The sequence below is a fragment of the Rhipicephalus sanguineus genome, chromosome 3 (assembly GCF_013339695.2).
Source record: "Rhipicephalus sanguineus isolate Rsan-2018 chromosome 3, BIME_Rsan_1.4, whole genome shotgun sequence".
Classification (NCBI taxonomy): domain Eukaryota; kingdom Metazoa; phylum Arthropoda; class Arachnida; order Ixodida; family Ixodidae; genus Rhipicephalus; species Rhipicephalus sanguineus.
In genome coordinates, this window is record NC_051178.1 from 183,947,735 (window position 1) to 183,972,089 (window position 24,355).

General features: G+C 46.8%; 1 protein-coding gene across 2 annotated transcripts in view; it reads right to left on the reverse strand.

Moving 5' to 3' along the window:
- LOC125756160 (excitatory amino acid transporter 2-like) overlaps positions 1–23,908 on the reverse strand; it is a 64,792-nt gene extending 40,884 nt beyond the window's left edge. The window contains exon 1 of one of the 2 annotated variants that reach the window (XM_037653503.2): positions 3,350–3,493. In XM_037653503.2, coding sequence (XP_037509431.2) covers positions 3,350–3,409 — 60 coding nt within the window. In that variant the 5' untranslated portion in view covers positions 3,410–3,493. Of the gene's footprint in view, positions 1–3,349; positions 3,494–23,359 lie in introns of those variants that run through there. The other variant, XM_049413695.1, reaches the window with a different exon arrangement.
- Positions 23,909–24,355: the final 447 nt, after the last annotated feature.

The window sequence follows — 24,355 nt, forward strand, 5'->3', positions numbered from 1 at the left end:
TAAATCATGACATACACGTCATGGATGTCATGGTTTTCGTGCTACCACCTGTTATTCATGTTCTTCATAAAGTCACACCGCACAATACCAATTTTGGTGTATATCAATCTAGCGAAACGGCCGCGAGTGCGCCATGAGCGTGGCATGTAAGTCATGTCATACATGATATGCATATCATGATTTTCATGTTACCACGTGTCAGTTATGTTCGCCATACAGAAATGTCTCGTATTACCAGTTTTCGTATGTATCCCTTCATTCAAACGGCCGCGAGCGCCCCGAGACCACGTCATGTAAATCATGCTGCACATGACATGCGCGTCATGATTTGCATGTGAGACCTGTCATTATGTTCGTCATGAACTCTTGTCACGCCGTACCAATTTTGGTATATATGAAATTAACGGAACGGCCGCAAGAGCCCAAAGGCCGTGGAATGTAAATCATGCTGTTCATGACATGCGCGTCATGATTTTCATGATATGACCTGTCATTTATGTTCGTGATAAGGCCATCTTATGACACACCAATTGTGGTATACATCCGATTAACGGAACGGCCAGGGAGGGAGCCCAAAGGCCATGGAATGTAAATCATGATGTTCATGACATGCGTGTGATGTTTTTCATGATTTGTGTCATGTTTTTCATGATATGACCTGTCAGTTATGTTCCTAATAAGGCCGTGTTATGACACACCAATTTTGGTATACATCCGATTAACGAAACGGCCAGGAGAGCACAAAGTCGTAGGCGGCTAGACAGACAGACAGACAGACAGACAGACAGACAAGACAGACAGACAGACAGACAGACAGACAGACAGACAGACAGACAGACAGACAGATAGATAGATAGATAGATAGATAGATAGATAGATAGATAGATAGATAGATAGATAGATAGATAGATAGATAGATAGATAGATAGATAGATAGATAGATAAGCTCAAAGTCGCAGAAGTTCGCTAAGAAATGCTTCGCATTAAAAAAAAAAAACGAATCACATCGTTCGAACCAATGCGTGTTTTTTTTTCTTCTTTTGTTCTTCTGTTACTTGTGCGATTACTTACACGCATACGTTCGCCCAACTTCATACCCTCTTTCCTGTGTTAGTGGCAGTGTATTTAAGTTCCGATAAGTGCGCGTCGTGATTCGTGTGAACTGTAGGAGGTGCTCAGCTCACTCAAAAAGAAAAAAAAATAATAAAAAGAAAGTAAGCCGCCTGTGCGCTTCAAGCGTCAAAAGAACTTTAGTGTTGTTTGGGAACACAAGACGGGGAACAAAGCCTCGAACTACAACTTTGAGTGTATACGTGCGCGCGTTTTATGCATTTCGCAACGCCAGTTTACTGATTTTTCTTCCCAAGTACCAAGTTGGAGACCCCTAATCTTCCGCTAATACTATGACCTGTCTATCTCTTCTTATCCAAGAAGGATAGCGCGGGAGAAAATGAAGTGTCGTGTACATTATTGTGAAAACGGAGGCCGCTAATAAAAGATGTACAACAGAAACTTCCTGCTAAGGCCAAAATCACGATATTCCCGGAGAGTGACAATGCCTTGCTTGCGAGTCTCCGTTGTGTCATTTCACTATACTGCCATGAACAAGGCGATACCATGGAATGAATTGTGGCAACCGCGCTGAAGAGCTTTACAGTCCCGCAAATGAGCCGTGCATGCCCGTAAAAAGAGCTACGTCGCTGTTTTTACTATGAAGAAAAGTTGCAGCCCGGAGTGAAATGCTTTCGTATGACAGCATTTATTTCGTTGTTTATTGGCCATGGCTATACAGTGCAGTTCGCATATGTGTTGTGTGTGCTTTGAATGGTTGTGTCGCTATGGCGAATACAGCCTGCCACCTCGTTTCCTCGCTTATCGCTTTTCATGCGTCGTTGCTATACGTGTTGGGAAGTTGCTAGAAAGAGTAAACTTTCTAGAGTAGAAGTCGTAAACATGCTGTAGTTGTGAAGTTACTAGAAAGAGCAAACGTTCGCTACAAGAGCACACTGGGTTGACCGTCTAGGTTGATGTATTTTGAAGCGTACCACTCCAGAGAAAACCGGTAAATGTTCGCCTCCATATTTCGATATAAGCGATACGAAAGAACGTCCATGTATGTCTGGTTTCGCGTACGTTCACGGGTGCTGAAGTGTTCGGAAACAAGTCTCGCCGCCCTACACTAAGACATGCGTCGTAGTTCCTCCGTTCGTTAGGGCTGTTGAACACTATCCGTGATGAACTCTTTTTTCGGTAATTAAAGCACCACCGGAGTTCTAGCACAAGATGTTCTTGTGTTCGAGCAGAACTTTGGAAATCACTGAATTGGCGAGATGTAAATCATACGCCAGGATAACAAGATATAGGTAAAGTGAAGCGATCAAGGAAAGACATGAAAGTTAACAGGATGAGCCTGGTTGTTCGCACGGCACAGGGGAAGGACGAATGGGACCGAAACGTGAGGAGAGGCAAAGAAGCCTGCAGCGAACGCGATGCCTTGGCTCGCGACAAACTGAGCAATATCAGTGACGAAAGGTGCCCTGCGAGAATGAAAAATTCGAGCAAACTCCAACAGAAAAACAAAATGAATGTCTGACCTCAAGCTTCAAAGCGTGCTACTGAAGCAGCAAGAACAAATAGGGGAAACTTACAGTTCCTAATATCTTTCAACCACATATACTTTCAACCACATAGACACTTGGGCGAAATTTTCAGGGTTTCGCCCTAGGGAATAAGTGCGCAAGAAGTTTTCAACTTAGTCTCGGTGTCATGGTCCCGGACAGCGTGGCAAAGACGCAGCTGTCTTAGTCGCCTCATTACTTCCACCTACAACTTCTGACAGTGGCTGTAGGTGTATAATACTTTCTTACAGCCAAGCTGTGTAGGGCAGGCAGTGTAAAAATGTGGCGGTGTGTTTGCCCGTGAGTGCGTAGAAACTATAATGAAGCAATCCTAGCATACGCTACCTCGAAGGGTCTCCTGGCTCGCATTAGTTTCTCTCCAGTTTTTGTCGGGAATAGTACCCGCCGCAGCATGAATCACAACCCATAAAATCCTTTAGGTACTCTTAATATCCTTGAAGCTGACGTCACCAAACGCAAAGCTCGAAGCACGCATCTCTTAAATGTGCTGATAGAGAAATCAAAAGCCACAAGAGAAGACACTTCAGTTTACCTCAGCTCGAAATAAACACCGAGGCAGCAAGTCTCAGCTTCGCCGGTAAACCATTCGTACGGAGCGCTGGGGCGGTGATGTTTAAAATACGTTCTATTTATAGCTTCGACATGCAGCTGCAAGCGGAAAGAGGGAATCGATGAATCAAGACAGTCGTCCATACAAGACATGCGCTTACCGTTGTTCCGCCTTCCGGATCGCTCGCACTGGGAACGTACACCTTTCCTTCGCACGCCATCGTCTGCGATGTCTGCCCCGCGCTTCGCGTGCGAAGCAAATGACTGACCGAGGCGCTCGATCGGCCACGAATATCGCGAGAGAGCGTGCGCGCGTGTACGTATAGCTCGCCTCGAGGAAGACACTAACTGTCCACTTCCCGTGAGATCTCGCAATACACCGTTCGCAAGGAGCGGCCAACCGGACGCCACGGCAAAGTCATGAGCAGCTGATCGGAACAGCCTTGTCGCCCATGAAAGTGATGCTTTCTCCTCGATTGAATCCTCACGAGCCGGCAAGCACGAAGGTGGATCCTCTCGAAATCGGAGAGGGGGGGGGGGAGAAGTTTTCGGGGGCAATTCCACTGGGCAAAATGACGCGGCGACTTACTCACTCCGGAAGGCCCAGTTCCTTGTATAGTATCTCGAAACAAGCCATTCCCGCCGTGGCAGAGGACGCTGATGTAAACAAGACGGCCACGAGAGTGCCGGTTATCTCTGTCTTTCAGGAGAATGAAGCTTGGGGGAGTGGCGAGCCGTGCCCGATAACGTGCGTGTCGCACCGTACCCGCAACGCGTGCTCTGAAGAGTTAGCGCGCGTACGCCTTGCTTTCTTTTCCTATCTCTTATTTTCTTTTTTTAGCGGGTAGACACCAGCCTCGAAGCGTCGGGCGTGGAGAGAAGTGGTCATTTTCGGGACAAGGCAGACATTTACGGTAGATCTTGATAAGGAAGCCGTTACGAAGCTCCTTAGAAAGAAGCAAACGAAGTGTTGGTTCACAGATCGAGGAAGGGGAGTTTAAGCTCTGTCACGCACCTCGTGGTGAGTGTAGGCATAAGTATGACACATGCCGCCTGTAAACACAAAGCGTATGATTACAAAGCTGGTCGTCTCTCTAATTTTATATCTAGTTTCCTGGCAATAGCTGTTATAAAGACACCGAAGAACATTGAACAGATTTAGCAGATCGCGAGTTTCAATAGTATCACACCTACTCTCAACTGTACGAGGACGCTTGATAAGCAAGGAAATAAGCAGAAGAGAAAGACGAGTGGCGATGTTCTTGCAACAAATTTCGTCAGTCTGCTTGACGAGCCGTCGCCCATCACAATCTCCATGACGTCATTGCCGCTTCGCTTATTATCATTGGCCTTGCATTCCCCATAATCAGGCCAGCCATCGGTGTCGGATGGCCGCACTAGACTTTAAAATGAGTGACACTTCTATTTTCTTGTTCTATTTGCTTAGCAACAATATTTCCTCGGCGCGTGATTTTACGCTGCCTGGACATCCTTAAAGATATGATAAAAGGTTACCACATTTCAGAAAACGCTGAAAAAGGAATGTACAAGCAGAAGCAGCAGTACACTTCGGTAATATTAATTAATAATAACTGTTGGGGTTTTACGTCCCAAGAGAGAGAAGAAATATTAGAGAACGAAAGGCAGGGAGGTTAACCAGTTTAGGAAAATCATGATATGATTATGAGGGACGCCGTAGTGGAGGGCTCCGGGAATTTTTACCATGTGGTGTTCTTTAACGTGCACCTAAATCTAAATACACGGTCCTCAAGTACTTCGGCTCTATCGAAATGCAGATGCCGAGGCCAGGATTCGATCCCGCTACCTTCGGGTCAGCAATGAACTTTGCGCCACACTTCGAGTCGACATTTCTCAAAAAATGGCGCTATAGCCAGCAAGGTTCCAGCAAAAGGCTGTGCTTCAAGCCCTGTCTGACTGACTGCAGTTTTAACGCGTCCTAGTGAAATATGAGAGCATGGGTTTGTCCGAATGCGAATGAAGAAAAGAAAAACATGGTGGATCCCTCCGTCATAGGAATCGTAAAACTTGTTTCTACAGCAATAGTTGAACTTTTACAGTACATTGATATAAGATAGCCTGCACAATGTCTATTGGTGTTTGGCAACTATAGACGATTTTCCGCAGCTGGTTTGTTCAATCAAAACTAGATGGCACCACTGCACCGTGGCCGTCCCCCTACTGTGGCCGTCTGTATGGCCATGCCCATGCCGTGGCCTTTGGCAGCGCTGCTCAATATGTCTCCATCCGTGTCGTGTCGTCTGCTCGGCGGTCCCATAGCGTCTGCGCGCACGCGAGTAAAAGCGAGCAGACGGCAGCGTCGGAAAAGTAAACATGGCGGCACCTGTGGATGCAGTTTCCTTCCGCCTCGAATTTATCACGTCGTCGTCCTGCGCTGTGTGGCCCGTAAGTTCCAAACCTACGCATTTATTTGCTTTATATTCGTGTCCTGAAGCTTCGAGAGCAATGTACTCGTCGGTATTTTGCAGTGTTTCCAAGATTCATTCTCATATTGTCGAAGACAAGGCTTAGCAGGCATGACTAAATAAACAGAGCTGATCGCAATAATAAAGACAAAGCATACCTGACGCTTTTTCTCCAGCGTGAGCTGACACAAAGCGATGGCCAATTTTGCCATTTATTTATTGCTGTGAGGACAGTGGGCTAGTAGCAAGCGCGAGTTCGGATCGAAGCGGGCTGTCGCGTCTGCATGGGTGCTGCCATATTGGCTTGTAACCCCAGCTACTGGCGGTTGTTAATAGAACAATTAAAGGTATACGCCATAAATACGAAGTAGATGAAACATATCGCTTATCGTTGTGGCGTGGTACGTACCAAACAAGCGCAAATGTCTCAACATTTTCAACTTTAGGGCGATTACATGTGGAACTGTTTTGCTGCGTAAGCATGTCACTTGCTTACACCCTGTTGCAACCAGCTTGTGTGGTACGGCCACGGCCGCTTCGCTGGCCCAATGCGTTGGCTGGGGCAGCGCCAAATGGCTGGGGGAAGGCCAGTTACGATCACGTGATCAAACATGGCAGCGCCCGTGCGACGCTGCGGAAAATCGTCTATAGCACCATTTAACGTGGATGCACCCACGTAGACGCTTGGTTGCACATGTTCATCCTGACGACTAACCTCCATGATCAATGATTAAACAAACCTTTGTGGCAGCTGTTGTAGTAAACGGTGAGAGCGTAATAACAGAAAGCGGTGTGACAGCCAGAAGAGCGTCGCTGACTGGACGCAGAACGTGGTGTTTAAAGAGTTATTAAACACCACGGCGGGACAAGAGAGAAACGCAACGCGCGTCGTATCTACCCCCCTAGGCCAGCCGCGATTTTTCTCGGGGCATATGTACCCTGACAGTGCCTTCTTCCCTCTTCATTCTTTCTTTTAATCCCTTCATCCCTTCCCCCGGCGTAGGGTAGCAAACCGGACGCGCGTCTGGTTAACCTCCCTGCGTTTCCTTCATTTCCTTCCTCCTCCTCCTCCTCCTCGGGGCGAGCGTAAGCGGGGAACGCGGTGTTACAGCCAGGCGACGCAGGCGCGTGTCGCAGAGCTATCTTTAAAGGGCCCCTCACCAGGTTTGACAGTTTTGAGCTAACAAGCGCAATGCATACACTGGGCGTTCACGATCACGTCTGCCAAAATTTGCAACGCTACGCGCCGCGGAAATGGGTCAAATTTCAAGGTGAACGCTGCTTGCCCTTCCTCTCGCGGGCGCGCGCTTTAGAGAATGAGGGGATGACATACATGAGAAAATGGCCCAACGTAGATGGTAGTGCTGTGACGTCGCTCCTCTACGTAGACGACTGTGTTCTGACGTCGCCAACAGTAGCACGTGACACTGCGATAATTATTTGACACGACATGTGTAGTTTGTGTAATTTGCTGCTTGAATAGATTAATAAAACTTGACAGAAATAATGAGACACACAAAGGGAATGTGTGCGTCTTATTCATTTTTTTTTTCGTGAATTGCAGCGAGATGCGGGGCTAATGTGCCTCCCTTTCCCATGCGTTCGTGTCCCCGTGGTTAGCGCATCGAGCACTCATTATGCTCATTTATTCTACCGCGTCCAAGTAAAAGTTAATGCGGCACTGGCTCATGATACCGCCACTCTCGTGCCAGTAGAAGTGTCTCAACTTTCATGCCCGTCCCGCAGAAACAGGCAGTACATCACAGAGAACGCCGACAAAACGCCCACGGCCGCTACATAAAAACAAAGGTAGCGGCCGTGCAACGCCGCTCGCGTGCTCGGGCTGGCTCGGGCACGTCATGCGCACGTGATCATGCACGCGCATGACGTGTTCATGCGTATGTGTCAAATGAAGAGGGCAGGGAAGGGATTTGGCTTGCTAAGGCTACACGGGGCGAGTGGCAAGGGTTTGAAACTCGCCTCCTCGCATCATGGTTTCGCGCCGCTACAAATTATTGTTTTTCTCAGCTCGTAAGGGACCGATTTGAAAAATTCTTGCGGCATACTGCTCTTCATTCGGCACACAACAACTTCCAGCGGCTAACTAAAATGTGCTATGTGGCCTGGTGAGGGGCCCTTTAATATGGAAGGGTGTTATGAGCAAGGCCGAGGCTTGTGCTAAGGTCGCCACCTCGCGGTGGCGACCTTAGCCCGTTTTTAATTGAATCGCGCCGAATGGAACGACGCATTGCAGGAGCTAATCGCGGAGGCCAGGGTCATAATCCTTTACTTCACTTTACCGCTCCCAGACAGCGACACCGCCACTCCGACCAAGAGCACTGTGTGAGGAAGGTGTGAAATATAAAAGGCGCGTTTGCAAAGCCTCCAGAGTGTGTGACTGTGGCACAGTGGATAGCGTGCATGACATCTGTTGTCGCGGACTGAGAGGTCGTGGGTTCGACTGCCGTTGATGCGATTTTTTGCTTTGCCATATGATCGTGTGCATTTTTAGACGTCATTTCCGTGACGGAAATACGTCACTGAAGTCTTGGTGGACCCTGGGATAAAACACTCGTGTTAAAAAAAAAGATGGCTGATCCCTCCGTCATAGGAATCGGTATAACACGAAAGTGAAACGTGTCATCACAGAAGTAGTTTATTGCTTATGGTGCGTCGGTATATGAGAGCTTTTACCATGTCTACTGTTGTCTACTGTTGTTGGACAGCAGGGGCGTAGCCAGAAATTTTTTTTCGGGGGGGGGGGGGGGGTTTCAACCATACTTTATGTATGTTCATGCGTGCGTTCGTATGTATGCGTGCCTATATACGCAAGCAAAACTGAAAAATTTCGGGGGGGGGGGTTGAATCCCCCCCCCCCTTGGCTACGCCCCTGTTGGACAGATGTAGCACTGCTTGATGTGGACGCATCGCACTCACGTTGACGCCTAGTGGCACATCTCCGTACCGACGACAAACGCCCGTGATCATGATCTAACCCTTGCGGTAGCTGAAGTTCTTAACATATACGTGGACACCGCATATGGTGGATCCCGCGCAAAGATGGCATCAAAAAGCACATAATAAACACTGATACTCGATATGCATTTATTGAAAGCGTCGTGAAACGCGAACAGAAACGATACTCGCGCCGTGTCTTCCCTCCATCCATTTTTCGATATGGATGGATGCTATGAGTGATGGATGGATGGATGGATGGATGCTATGAGCGTCCCCTTTGTAACGGGGCGGTGACATGTCTGCCACCAGGCTCGAAAAAAAAAAAAAAGCTTCCTTGTTTTATGTTGGCCTAATACCTTATTTACATTTATTAAATCTATGTTATTATACCAAAAAAATATAAATTCACGGTCTATCTCTCTGCCTCTTAAGGCAGAATGACCTTATTTTTCCCCCCATTATTTATTTTTGTTCTTTATCTCTACTTTTCTGCCACCAATACTCTAACCGTCTCTTACTTATTTCTATCGTGGACGTGTTCAGCTTTCCATTGTTGTCCCTAAAACCCAAGGCTTCATGTAGACTCGTGCCCACACGTATAGCTGGGTGAATATCGCCACATTCAATCAGTACATGTTCCATCGTTTCCTTAGTTCCCCCGCAGCATGTACATTGTTCTTCTTCGTTACTGAATCTCGCTTTATAACTACGCGTTCTAAGGCAGCCCGACCTTGCTTCAAACAGTAAAGCGCTTCCCCTTGAATTATCATAAAACCTTTCCCTCCTTATTTCGTTTTTTCCCTTTCGGTAGTTACTCAGAGCCGGCTTCTTTTCCATCGCTGCCATCCAATAAGTCCTCTCCGCCTCTCTGACCTTCCGCTTAATGCTCCTTGTTGCCATATCGCCCGCACTGCTAGCCGTATATTTACTGGTGAGCCTCCTAGTTCTTTTTCTCCACTGCGTGTCAACGCTTTTTCTATACAAATACCTGAAAACCTTCTCTGCCCATCTACTCTTCTTCATTTTCCTCAGCCTCTCTTCGAATCTCATTTTGCTCTGAGCTTCCCGCACTTCAAAGCCTGTCCATCCCATATCACCCTTTACAGCCTCAATTGTCGTCTTCCCGTGAGCGCCCAACGCGAGGCGGCCCACCGTCCTTTGATTTACATCCATTCCTGATTGTACCTCTGACTTCATGCACACCACTGAGTTCCCAAATGTAAGCCCCGGGACCATCGCACCCTTCCACAGCCCTCGAAGCACCTCGTACCTATTGTACCCCCATAAAGCTCTGTGCTTCATAATTGCAGCATTCCTCTTTCCCTTTGCTACCGATGCTTTCTCTTGTACCTCCATATATCTATCCCCCTCATTTACCCATACTCCGAGGTACTTGTACTCGCTTACCCTCGGTATTTTTTGGCCCTGTATAAAGACCGCATGGTTTTCGTGATCATTGAATACCATCAATCCACATTTTGTTGCACTAAATCCTAGTCCTAAAGCCTCACATTCCCTTCCGCATATATCTGCCAGTCGCTGTATATCATCTTGACTGTCCGCAAATAAGACAATATCATCAGCATAAAATAGACCTGGAAGCTTCTGCTCAACCATCGTGCCGACCTGTTTGTGCGACAAATTAAATCCAATGTTGCTACCTTCTAGCGCTTTTTCCATCCTCACCATGTACAGCATGAATAACAGCGGGGACAAAGGACATCCCTGTCTCAGCCCCTTGCTGATTTCAACGCTGTCCTTGCTACTTATTCCTTCCCATTCTATACAAACTGTATTTTCTCGGTATATTTCCCTCAAAAGCTGTATACAGTCGTCACCTATGCCCACTTCTTTCAGTATATCCCACAAAATTTCCTGATTAACGTTGTCATACGCCCCGGTAATATCTAGATAAGCTACGTATAAGGGCCTGTTTTCTATTTTCAATATTTCTATACACTGGGTAAGAACAAACAGATTATCGTCTAACCGCCTGTCGATTCGAAATCCATTCTGAAGTTCTCCCAAAATATCATTTTGTTCTACCCACGCTTCTATTTTTAATTTTACTGCCTGCATCGCCAACCTGTATAGCACCGATGTAATGGTTAGCGGTCTATACGATCGAATGTTATCCTTTTCTCCCCTGCCTTTATAGATTAAGTTCATTCTACTTTTTCGCCAACTGTCTGGTATTTCCCTCTCCTGTAAGCACTTTTCTACGGATTTCAGCAGTGCTTCTTTAGTGTTATGTCCGAGTTCGTTAATGAGGCTGATGGGAACCCCATCTAAGCCCGGTGTAGTGCGCTTAGGAATTTTTCCTTCGGCTTTCTTCCAATTGAAATTCTCTAGTACTACATCTTCGTCGGTTGCACTCCTTTGCGCACTTTTACTCACCGGGGGAATCCCCTGGGCGACCTTTTTAAACGAATCGGCTGTTATCTTTCGGATGTAACCTAGCGCTTCATACCCTTCCAATTGATTTCCTCCTTCATCTACCATATGTTGTTGCATTGTGACAGACTTCCTACCCAGCGCTTTTAGGTGGCTCCAAAATATCCTAGGCGCGGCCTTCTTTTCGCGAATCTCTGTCATCCAACGTTCACTTTCACCTTTAATTTTTGCCTCGACTAATTTCTGCACAATGGATTTTTGCTCTAAGTATATTTCCCATATTTGGTTGACTTCGTGCTGTGGCCGCTTCTCCTTTTTTGCTTGTCTGTGCTCCCGTGATGCCTCACGTCGCTTCTCGATCGCCTCCCGGATTTCTTTGTTCCACCAACTTTTTGGCTTTCTCTTTCCTTTCCAACAAATAGTTTTCCTCTCTTTTTCCATTTCTTTTGTGATTATATGTAGTAGCTCACTATACTTCCAGTCTTTACCTGGTAGTTCGTCTACTTTTTCCTCGACTCTTGCGGCTATATTTGTTATTTGTTTGTCATTTAGATACAAGCTGCCAAACTTTGATTCTATGTTCTTATTATCAGTTTTATATCCCATTTGTAATATTATGCGTTTATGATCACTACCCAAGCTGTTAATACCTTCCTCGTCTATTCTCATCTCTCTAAGTTTGTCATATATTCCTTCTGTCATGAGACAATAATCAATGCTCGATTGCCGGTTTCCGACTTCCCACGTGATCTGCCCCTCACATTTAGGCCCCACGTTAACTATCTCAAGACTATGTTGCTCGCAGAGATCTAGCAATAACTTGCCATTGGTGTCTGAATATCCGTCAAGGTCATGAATGTGAGCGTTCATGTCCCCTAGAAGGATTATTTCGGCATCAGGACCAAATTCTTTAATATCGGTGCTTATGCATTTCACTATCTCCAGATTCTTTTCTCTGCAGTTATTCCCCGTCCACAAGTAAGCTACACCTAGCCACGTTTTCTTTCCACCTACTGTACCCGAAACCCACATGTGCTCTGAACACGTTTGTTTCACTCTATCCAATTTTGTTCTGCTATGGATTAGCATTCCAACACCCCCACCTCTCCTTTCTGATGTGATCCTGTTACATCCTTCCCAAATATAATTGTCAATATGGGGTGGCTCTTCCAAGTCTCTAAGGTGTGTTTCTGTAACCGCATAAACACCTATCTGTTCCTTGCTTAACTGCTCCTCAATCTCTAACCATTTTGCCTTTTTCTGCCACCCTGCATGTTTATGTAACTAATTGCAACACGCGCCTTCTCCCTTCTTTTACCTTTTCTCTGGTTTTTCGCTATACTGCCTGTCAAAGAGTCCCCCTGGTTGTTTTCCTCATTACAAGCTACGCTGGGCACCGAAGGGCCCGCGTGCCCCCCAAAAAAGCTACTGCGCGACCTGCAAGTCGCCAACCCACCTCATGACCAAGGCTCTTATCGAAGTGAATTCTGTCTCTTTGGAAACCGCCCCACCTGTGCACCTCCCTGTTTATATCCACTACCTCGAAGCCCTTCTCTCGACTAATTCGCCATATCTCTTTGTTTGCGTCGACAACCGCTCTTTGCAAGTTGATATTCCTCACTGGTACTTCCGGTATTGTGCATACCACTATCTGCACCTGAGGGGAAATGGCGCGCATGTCGTCGACCCCTTTCGCCAATGTGGTCGCTAGTTCGGCTGATTCTTCATTCAAAACGTCGTTTAGACCTCCCGCGATTATCACGAGGTTACGTCCATTAGCCTTAGTTGCGAGTTTTGCGCTAGCTTGTCTCATCACTGATCTCAGCCTATGTCCCGGGAACTTCCCTATTAAAACTCGTTTGTCGCCTCTCACCCTTTCCTTGACTGCTTCTTCGCATCTAACTAAATTCGAGTCCCCGGCGATTATCACGTGCTCCGACTCTTCTGCTGGACCGTCCCGCACCTGGCCACTGCCTCGGTTATTAGCGCGTGTCACTGCTGCTTTGTCCCCTCCCCTTCCCAAAACTACTTCGCGGAAGCTGGGTCCTGTGACCCTTGCACCTGTCTTTTCCAAACCTGTTTCCCCCTTCGCGTCTACCACTGTGGGGGTCGATGCCCCGCTGTCGCTTGTTTCTTTGTTCACCATTACTACCTTTGCTAACTTCTCCTCGGCTGACTTAAGCCTTTCCCCCATGGCCATCGTTTTTTCCCGCTCTGTCGCCAACGCAATCTCCAGCTCGGCGATTCTTACCATGAGCTCATTCTGGGCAGCCATCATTATTTCCATTTTCGCCTCTAACTCGCATTGCTTACACTTGGCGTCAGCTCCCTCTGTCTTCTCATCCGTACAAACCTCTATTTTCCATCCCATTCCGCACCCTGTACACTTTACGGTCTTTTTGACCATGGCTAGATCGTTCACACGGCGGATTAGTTACCCTTAGAGTCAAATGGTATTACAAAACTCCGCAAGTATGCTATACTTCAAAGCACATGTGTGCCTTTCAGCCACGTGGTGACCGAACAAAAAAAAAAAAAAGACCCAGGTGACTGTCACACAGGAAACAGTACAAAATTGTAAGCCCTATTAAGCTTCAATCTAGTGGCTTATGTACTCATATAACTAAAAAAACAAGCTCGAATCATGCAAAAAAACTTATCTGACGCTGTCATTCCGGAGCCCACGAAAAACACGTCCGTCCTCTCCCAGTCTGCAGCAGAAACTTTTAGCCCAAGTGAGACTTGGGCTAAAGACTCCACCTGACGGTGCGTTAAAGAGTTCTCAAAATTAAAATTGTATTGGAAACGCGCCGATCGAATGGGACTGTCGTAGCAGCGGCGCGTTTTTTTTTTCCGAGCCTGGTGGCACACGTGTCACCGCCCCGTTATAAAGGCGGCGCTCATAGCATCCATCCATCCATCCATCCATCCATCCATCCAAGAGCACTGTGAGAGGAAAGTGTGAAAGATAAAAGGCGCGTTCATGTAGCTTCCGTATTGTGTTTGGCGGTAGCTCAGTGGGCTAAACGCCCGCCGTGGTCATGGGTTCGACTCCCGTCAATGGAACTTTTTCTTAGTTTTTTTTTTCTTTGCCATCTGATGGCGTTCATTTTGCTGACGTACTTCCGTGACGGAAAAACGTCATGAAAGTCCTGGTGGGCCCCGGCATGAAACACTTTCGTTTTAAAATCCCTATATAATTTCTACTCCAGTGACTACGAACAATACGTATGCAAACATTTGCTCGCGAAGCCATGCATTCGTACAACATAAGAAGTCTGCTAGTCGCTTTTCTTTGTTGCGTTTCTTGAGTACATATAAAGCGCTCCTCAACTCTGCCCCCGACGTCGACTACAGTAAGTACAGGAGAGATCACCGCTCGACGGAAGTGGTCGTTGCACTTTCATGATAATACTCCTCCCGTCTTGTAGAGTTCCACATGCGAATATGACCTTAGTGTGCAATTTCTATACGCGAGCCTTTCGCGTTGCGCGCTTATCTCGGTTGTTCTCAGACGCCACGAGAACGTTAATTTTCGGTTTTCCCGCGACAAAGAGCGCTTTTGACTTTTCTAGGATACAGTGTGAAACATAAATCCCGGAGGTTTTAATCGTTCTTGCGCGCAACTACCAAAATATCTTCACAGTACATTAAAGAGAAATAAAAGCCCGCCTGCAACAAGAAACTTGGCCGGCGTCGAAAAGTACGGGCGTTTATCGCGTTAAACCAACGGATGTCCTCCTCTGAAGACGCGTATCGTAATACAAAATTCGAGTTTGTTGTCAGAGTTCGCGTCAGATGACGGAACGGTCATTGACAGCGCCGGGTTCTACGTTGGCGAAGATGCCACGCGATCTGGAGGCCTGGAATCTTTCTCCTGCTCTCGAGTCTCGACTATGGTCTTGCTTCTATGTAGACGCTGCCTTTCTTACTACAGTTTCTCGCAGTTAGAAACCCATAAACGAGCACCTACTTCCTCAGGTTCATGGTGTACCTGAGGTCTATATGATGCACCAAATGTTCTTTGCGATGTTCGTGTGATGACGAGCAAGAATAACATTGTTTCGCTTGCTATTGAGAGTCTGTCACCACTGCCCTTCGTATCGAAAAAAAAAATCTCGTTGCTTCTCATTATGTGCCCTAGGTATTCCTTTCTAGTTCAATTTGCACTGCCTTCACGCTTATCATGAACATCAACCAACTCGATCAGTTTTACCCTGTGCTGCGATATTCTCACGAATCTCTTGCTCAATTCCTGCGTTTCTGGCTTGTGTCTCAGGTGCAGTTCAGTGTGAATAACTTTTATCGCCTTAGGTCATGTCCTTATTTGATACGAAGATTTATCCGTTCATTCATTTCCTCTGATGATGTGACTCAGCTGAATACAGTCACGCAGGATGGCGTGCACCATGACAAGTGAGATCCCTTGGGCGGGTAGAGGGGAAGGGGGATTGCGCTGCCGAACTCCTTGCCCACCACTGGCGCCATCCTGCTCTCACTTTTTTTTTCCATGATAGTGTGTATATGAGAACGGTCAGCTAAAGCAATGCCAGGGACGACATAAAGTAATGAAGAAGATATGATGGGAAAGTCTGGAGATGGTGAGTGCGTGTGTGATAGAGTAGGTGGGTAAGCGAGGACGGTTAGTGTAGATAGGATCCGACGCAACAGTTTTTGGCCCAGAAGATGCGCTGGTTTCACCTTGCATCTCGTCTTATAAACGCGCGGTGCCAGAGTTCTCATCTGCCAGAAAAACGTTCACCACCCCCGCCCCCACCATCACAGGCAGCGAGCTCAGACCACACTTGGAGAGATAAAGAACGTCTGATGGTTTCATAAGGAGCGGCAGTGCACATCCCACTGTGGTACGTTGTCTGCCGGCCTCCCTTCCCCCAACCCGGTTTTCTCAGCGGAAAACAAACTCGGAAGCAGCGGAAAATTTTTCCATCGCGAGATGAGACAACCGACGCGCTATCGTGACGACCATTATCGCGAAGTTTGATCGGAGCGGCGCATCTTAACGCATATCGCGTAGCATGTCGCGTAACGGATCGCGTAACTGTCGGCCGTGGCGCAGAGACAGCTGGCGTTCCAGCCAGCTTCCGGCGCCAAAGCAGTCAGCTGTATACGTTTGATAAGAAGATGTATATTTAACAATCCGGGACTTCGCGAATTATTTTCGAGCACCGGCAGTCTCACTGGTGGGACGCAGTTGAAATGTATGTCAGGCAGTTTTGGCGTCGGTTACAAGTGGTTCACTATGCGCGTATGTAATGTGGCTGGACGCCAGTAGGCGAATACACCTACAGTCGAGGCCATTCGTATGTGCATTGTTATCAGTGAATGTTTTATTATGCGCTGTTTGTACGCCTTGCAATCTCACAGCTGTAGAAGCGCACGCCGGCTGTTAGTGAAAGGCAGAAATCACAGCATATCCACGGAGTGAATGATGATGAGTGGGCGAAGCTGCGGAGGTTCATCGGTAAACCGTGAATCTTCCGTGAATTCTGCCCAGTACATCATCACCGACGTGAGATCGGGCGCGTTTATACTAAAGGTTCGATGAGTTATGACGACTTGCAGCTCACTTTAATTTTACATGTACGCTGTGAATTTTCATTGTTTAGAAAACCATTGCTTTAGAAAACATCTGGCGTCTTTCGTTAAGCAGCTGGCGTCTTTTCGTTTTGCTTTAGAAACATCTGGTGTTCTTTCGTTTTGCTTTTAGAAAACATCTGGCGTATTTCGTTGGTTTATTTCATCAATCAACAGCGTTTTGAACAAAATTTTTATTCTTTAATCACGCACAGGAGCAATCTTACCAGGCACTACCTTGGAGGTAAACAATGGCTGCTAATGGGAATGAGAGACAGAAGAAGTCGGCTTTTAGCGAACACTTACACTTCAACTTCTACTAGCGTTTCCTACTGGAACATGCCAATGGCTGCTAATGGGGAATGAGAGACAGAAGAATTCGGCTTTTAGGTAATGCGCACGCTGCAAATTTTTTATTGTTCAACAACGCACAGGAAAAATCTCCCACCGGCACCACCCTGGAGGTCGAGATCTGGTACTAGCGTTACTACTGATTACGCACTACTACGACTACGAGGGACGAACGGGTGCCGCCTTAAGGAGCTTCGCCCCTAAAATGAAAATGAGCGCGCTCGACGCTCATTTTTATTTTCGCCTATCACTAACTGTAAAAAAAATCACCGACGATTACGATACTGCCTAATGCGAATTCTGAGCGCAGCTTCGTGTTGGGGCAAGGCCAACTGTGTTTGAAGTTTTGGCTTTCCTCAAGGTATCGACTAGGCCATAAATCCTAATTTTTGTAAAGTAGGACTGCACCCACAACGCCATTATTCGTCTTTCTGCGGATAAGCGAGGTACCCGCTACACATCTGTAAGGTATGTGCACTTTGTTGATGCTGCATGTGGCTGATGACGATGAAGAATTATGGCTGAGCACATTGCAGTGGGCGGGAAGCATTAAACCCCATACTCGTTGCGTAATTAGCAACGTGTGATGACTGTTTGTTATGTTACTCTTCTGCCACGCTATATTACATAGGTTAACGCGATTCCTTGCCATACATGACGCCTGTACAGGGTTTTTTTTTTTTGCAAATGAGTTTCAAGAACTAGCGTGGCTATGTGGTAGAACGCTCGACTGCCACGCAGAGATAATTTTGTTCTCATTATATTTGTTCATGTCTATCGATTAGGCCACTGACGGCGACGCCGCTCAACGCAGGAACGGGCGCCTAAGAGAAGCGCTCTAAAAAAAAAAAAAACCACGACATACACGCATCACCCATCTTAGTGGAATCGGCATTAGACTCCTTAGCTCGACGTCGCATGGTTGATTCCAATCAAGGGGCGGCCGCAGTTCAGTGGGAGGAAAGGGGGAGGGGGCAAGCAGTGAAAATCGCCTAGCAGTCTTGCTCTGTGGCGTGCCTCAGTAGCCAAAACGAGCAGTTGTATAAGACATGACTGGATACACTGTGGCTAAGTTCTGTTGCGGTAATGCCATTGCCTTGGTTGCATATAAAGGACGTCTGGACTTAGTTCGAATTATTTCATTAGACCATACACGTCTGCCATTTAAGTAATGTTTACTCCTGGTCCCCCTGTTACAAATTGCAGCTATTTAATGGCATGGCGAGAGACACGTGCCATTTCACTTTTCAAAAGTGGTCAATGCTGAAAGGTTTGTCAGTATCGCTTTTAACTTCAACGACGTTAACAACGAATTGTAGCAATATGCTTGAGGCCCGCGTGCTTATATAGATTTCGATGCACGTGAAAGACGCTTCACACAAAGCTATTGCCATAAAGAAGTGAGCGAAGAGAACTACGCTTGGCTTAGACCAGCGTTATGTAAAATCTTTCTTTTTTTTGGGGGGGGGGGGGAGGGGGATGAACCATAACGCAAACGTTATCTGTAAGCGTCGCTTTTTACGAGTAGCTGCATTGGTCACTGGTCGATAAAATCAGATGACAAGAACGTCATGAAACGTTTGCCCCTGACATCTGCTGTACTCTTATTCCACTACACACAGCACCCCAATAGCTGGGAAACAGGAGGGCTGCTTTGTTTAAAGAGTACGTAAGGGCGATTGCAAGGAGATACTGCTCGACGCTTTGAAGTCAGGGTATCGCATCGCGGGATCTTTTGGCAACCGCAATGCCGCTACAGACAAAAGAAGAAGCTGTCATTCACTGCTAAGAGGCAAAAAGAAAATTGAGAGGAACAAAAGAAACAAAATGTACACTGCCTTTTTTTTATTGTGATGACTTTGCCTTCCTCCCACTGGCAAGGATGTTCGGAAGGAACCGTGTGAACGTCTGTAGTATCAGCTCATACTGTTTCAGAGGAAGTTGGGTTTGAACAGCAAGGTCTTGGTTAATCGCACCGTAAAGTACTTGGACGGACTGGGCACAACAGAGCATGGTGCGCTTCGTGTTGTGGTGTGTCCAGTCCGTCCAAATACGTTACCTCGCGTTTACCCAAGGACATATATGTGCAACCAACTGGCCTCTATTACCGCTCTTCTTGAACAGCAACGGAACTACCAACGTCGATGTACCATTGTGCAATATATTTAGGTTCGAATGCGTTGAGCACTTCACATACTTTACTGAGCAGGGACCTTGTTTACCGATCACGTAGAGTGTAATCTTTAAAAAAAAATGCCGCAGTGACAATCAGCAGAATAACGGTTGTAGAGCAAGGAAGGAAGGAAAACGAGAGAGAGGAAAGACAGGGATGTTAACCAGTTTTGCATAACCGGTATGCTACCCTGGCTAATATTAAGAGTGGCTCCTGCAAAGAGTCCTCATAATTTTCAGGACATCTCTGCAATGCACCGTGCATTTGCACCGAAATTTACGGAAACGCCGAGTGCGACTTGTACGTACGGATAATAGCACCTGACAGATTTAACTACCGCTTGCGCGCTGTTGTTATTTGAATGCGGAATTTTGACGAATTCATTCCGGCGTGTTATCAGAGTGCATGTATGTAGGCAGTATAGAAATTGGGATCAGCTGTCTTGGTAATGAGATCCCTGCAAGCAGGCACATGAGCTATCGGCAGGCGCAACAAACACCTTGAAGGTCATGTTCAATGATTTTCGTAACCTATTTCAAGGTCTTTTTTTTTATATAGTAGTGTGACCTTTAGCTGTCCTTGCAGAGTTATGTATTACGAGGTTGCCGCTCGTTTTAATGGCGGTGTAGTGACACTGTTAGGACACTCACGTCGTAGTTATGCTGATTTGATCTGCCAGATATATATGCTCACGTTAGAAACTGCAAATCGGTGCATTTCGAATCCAATTATATCCTCACTTGTCAATCAGGACAGTACTGAGAAGAGTCCCCTTACGGGAAAAAATCTTTTTCAGGACCCTTTTCACAGCCGTTTGCGGCCCGAACTGGTCGCAAAGCATAGGTGTGTTTTTTTGATAGCCAGATAACCGAACGAAAAACTAGTGCGCGCACAGACGTTCTCTTCCTTTCTTCTCAAATTTTTTTCTGTTCTCACCTAGTTCCACAATGTAGAGTATCGAGCAGCACTGTTAACCTGGTAAGCCTCTCTGATGTTCTTCCCATTTTTTTTTCTCTTTATGCAGCTTTCTCGCCCCAGATATATATTTAGCGCGCCAGAGGGGGAAACAGAAAATGTCGGTGGTTAAGAGCGAAATACCAAGGTATTGATAATAAGGAAGTTACCGGTGACAAATTTTCTTGGTTCCGGCCGATGCGTGAAGTGTTGCATCTTTCAGGTAATGAAAATCTTTTTTGTTCTTTTAATGCGCGTGAAAGTTGAAGAAATGAACAAGGCCTACAAAAGAGCGCACTTTGCTATACGCTTTTTCCCCTTCAAATTCCTGCGGACTAGAAAAGGGTTTCCTTATCTGAAAGATGTATTACCAACCATGCAGCTCAAGCTGCCACGTTGTTATATTCTACGATCACGACAAAAGAATCGGCACTTGATATACAACGTATTAATCGCTCTTCCGGTTTTGTTCTGTTGAGCCGCGGTGTGAGGATATCAGGGTTCTGACAGTTTTTGCCTGATGCGACGCCTTCTCTAACTCTTGTTTTCCTGCTGGCATTCAAACACCTATACTTGGCTTCCATACGTCGTGACAGCTTAGCATGATAAGGTGTCGCTCTGCTAAGCTCGAGGGAGGGTGTTCGACACGTTTCCACGGCGGCCTCAGTTCCATGGGCACGAAACGCAATAGGACACATGTGCTTAAATTTAGGTGCCCGTTAAAGAAGGCCAGGGGGTTGAAATTAATCCGGGCCCACCGATTACGGCGTGCCTCATAGTCATACTATGGTTTTGGCACTTAAACTTCATAGTTACTTCATATTATTCCTGGCTTCTATCGGTTATGCTTCACTGTTACGTTGATGTCTTTCTGATAGCGGTATCCGCTCCGTGAAAGCCCTTTCGGGTATAGAAAAAATGGTTAGTTTGCTATCACTAAAGCTTCCTTCCGCCAGCGGCTCCATTTCAAAGCTCACAGGATCCGGGCACAATGTTGTTCCTAAGCACCTGAACGTCTGATTACCGTGCCCCAGTGCTTCCGCAAACGTAACTTTGTTTTTCTGAAAACGGTCTATGATGTCTTTCGTCACGGTACGGCGCCGACTACACGTGCGGGGGGGGGGGGGGGGGGGGGGGGGGGGGGGGTGATTGCGTGCACCATGTGTCCCCGCTCTTGTAGTTTCAACGGCGTTGCTGCTTCTTTTTCCCAGCAGAAGCGGTGGGTCGATACTACCGCTTTAGGCGCCCCCGAGTTGATGATGATGTTCATCCTCATTAGTGTCTGCTCTGAAAACAGGGTGGCAACCAGCAGTAACCTAGCCGGTTAATTAGAATTACGTATTTCGTCATGTATCATAAACTAGCATCTATTACAACGTATATATGTTTCGTTTCTTCAGGCAAGCTTGTGTTTTTATGTAATGTATAGATTGTTACCCACGTCCGTAACGCTCTATTGATCTTGCCCGGGGACAGCGCCTCTAGCGTCCGTTTACATGACTATCCTGCCTTCCCATACAAAAAAATTAATAAAAAATAAAAAAAAGAAAGAAAGAAAAGAAAAACGTGAACATATCGACAAAAATCATTTCCTTGTTTGTCTGTGACTGCAGTTGCCCGTAAATCGCGCGACGATTTGTGAGACCAGCACATATTGTGTTCGCACACCGCTCGACAAAGACAGGTGACAAAAACGTGTAAACGAAAAAGCGACGAAAAGTATTCTTGCAATCTTTAGGAAGGAAACTGCGCAAGTGACTGCAGGACTGGCTTAAGTTAAACTGTTGTCCCGTGTTTTGATTGTGATAATCGTATAGATGTTCTTTGCGTCTTTCTATCGTATCTTTGTAACTTATATTATCCCATAACGTACAGTGGGGTAGCAAACTGGAATTTCTGTTCTCTTTAACTTTCGGGTCTTTCTATTTTGAGACTGTACCTTCACGTCACTTCTGCAGCAAGCGAAAATGTAGCGTTCTAGGTAACCTGAAGACTTACGGAATAAACAATGTCCCCGATAACGTGCAGATACTGTATGCTGTCGACTTATGAGATGCTACATTAATTTTTATACTTCGTACGAAACCCGTCCAGTTATGGGTAGCTGAATGGAAAATTGATCGAACGCAACACTATTCACTAGTTCTTCCTCGTCATTTTCATTTCTAACGTCGAACACTTTATACGTCGTGACGTGAAAGGGCTCACGAACTTAGTACAATGTAACTCTGATGCACAGAAAGCTGTCGTAGCTAGAGGTAGCCTGTTGGAGGTGATTAGGAGAGGTCAGCCGGCACACGCGAAATCGAATCGAACATGCCCCTAGGAAGGCGAACAAGTCTCTACCAGAGGAGGTCGTGGTCTCTACAGGAACGAATGAAATAAAGGTGCACTTTATCCGGTGGTTTACCAACACAGATTTTGTCTCCACAACCCAACACCAGCAGAGATCCGTCACTTTTCATTCATTCATTCATTCATTCATTCATTCATTCATTCATTCATTCATTCATTCATTCCCCTGTACTTGTGCAGGATAGCGCAGGCCAACTGTAAAATTTTGTTCCGACCTCGTACGCTTCCTAACAGCCTACACCAACTAGGTATTATAATAGTATGCCAGCTAGAAAATATAATCGGCACAATCACGCAGTCGACGTCATCAAATGAAGTGCTCCGGAGAAAATGAACACAAACCTCTAATAAAACTGAAAGAAAAAAAAAAAGTGATTATCTTCTAAGCAAGTATCGTGAAAACTGAAATACAAGTTCAAAAGGTAAGCGTGCTGGTATTTAAACTGCAATTGTTTGAAGCGTTTTCATCATGACTACAAACTAAATGACGTAGCCGTGAGCGATGGTAATTCCATTCCTATGGGCCATATGTAGGTAACTGTTTTTGTCGAACAGACAATGATTCAAAGACGCTATACTCATATTCGCTCAAGCTCAATAGACAGGAACTTCTCCCATCTATTTCACACACGACAGGAAGCTATATACTGCATTTCAAAATTTAAAACTCGTTGATAGTTCTTCAGCTCTCGCAGAGTATATTAACGTCGGCCATAAACTCGAACTTCCTGTTCAGCGCCCAGGTTCAAGCGAGCTTTGGCCCCGTTGCTCCTCCTCGCCCTCATAGAAAGTCCAGTGCCAAGGTTTTGAGGTAAAGAATCCATTCGGTAAACACTTCGCCCGCGAGCAGCGTGCACCACTTTTTCTTTCGCCGCGCGGTTCGAGCCAGAAAAAAAAAAAAAAAACAAAACAGAAACAAAACGCGCGTGCTAGCGCGGGGGTTTTACCTCAACCGAAGGATGGGATCGTAGGAGGTGCGTTTGAGCAGGATGAACTGGTTGAAGAGTCGCGAGCTGAGGCCCAGGCCGCGGCTTTCCATTCGCGGCGGCAGATCGGTGCCCGGTGATGGCGAGGACGACGGCGACGGGTCGAGGACGGCGCACCACCGGCAAAGGTTACTACGGCGAAGAGCAATGGTGGCGGTGGTGGCGGCGGCGGCGGCGGGGCGGTCGAGGGGCGGCGGCAGCAGCAAACTGGTCCGTTCCGTTTCTTGGCACCGAGGCACGGGGTCTTGAACGACTGGCTGGAGCTCCGACGACAACGCCGTCCTGGTCGCGAAAAATATAGTAAGAACAGGCGCCACTAGGGAGTTGAGGTGGGAGAGAATAACGCTCAGAATAGCAAGCTCGTTCCCTCGGGGCGATGGGAAGAGGAGCGGGGGGATGCGCGTTCAGAACGGCCGCAGCTGCAGCCACCGCTTCTTCGCGTCGTACAGCTTCGTAAAGTGCCAAGCGCAGGTCGCTTAGCTTAGCTATCGCGGCGAGTGTATACAGATGAACTGGCGAGGAACGAATCGCGCCATACGCGCTGAGCATGCGCGTTGAGCGGGAAGCTTTTGAAAGGAAAGAGAGAGTGAGGAGGAAGAGATAGAGAGTTGGGGTGATATAACGAAAGGGACGAGGGTTAAAGGGTGAGAGGAGCATCGGTAAGGAGGTCGCGAATGAAACAGTTGAAAACGCACGAACGCTTAACATCCGGATTGCAGCGACGGGGCAAGAAGAAGCGCTAGAGAAGATGACTACGACGGGGCACGCTGTGCCAAGTGCCAAAATAAATGCTCCTCAAACGAAGCAAAAAAACAAGCGAAGTGCCGAGGTGATGATGGGGAAAAAGCTTGCTCCTCGTGTGTAGAAAAAAGCGTGGCCGACGCGGGCTCTTCTTTTTCTTTGGCGTCAATGCATGAGAATTGTCTCTTGCCTTGAAATTGAACGCCTGAAACAATT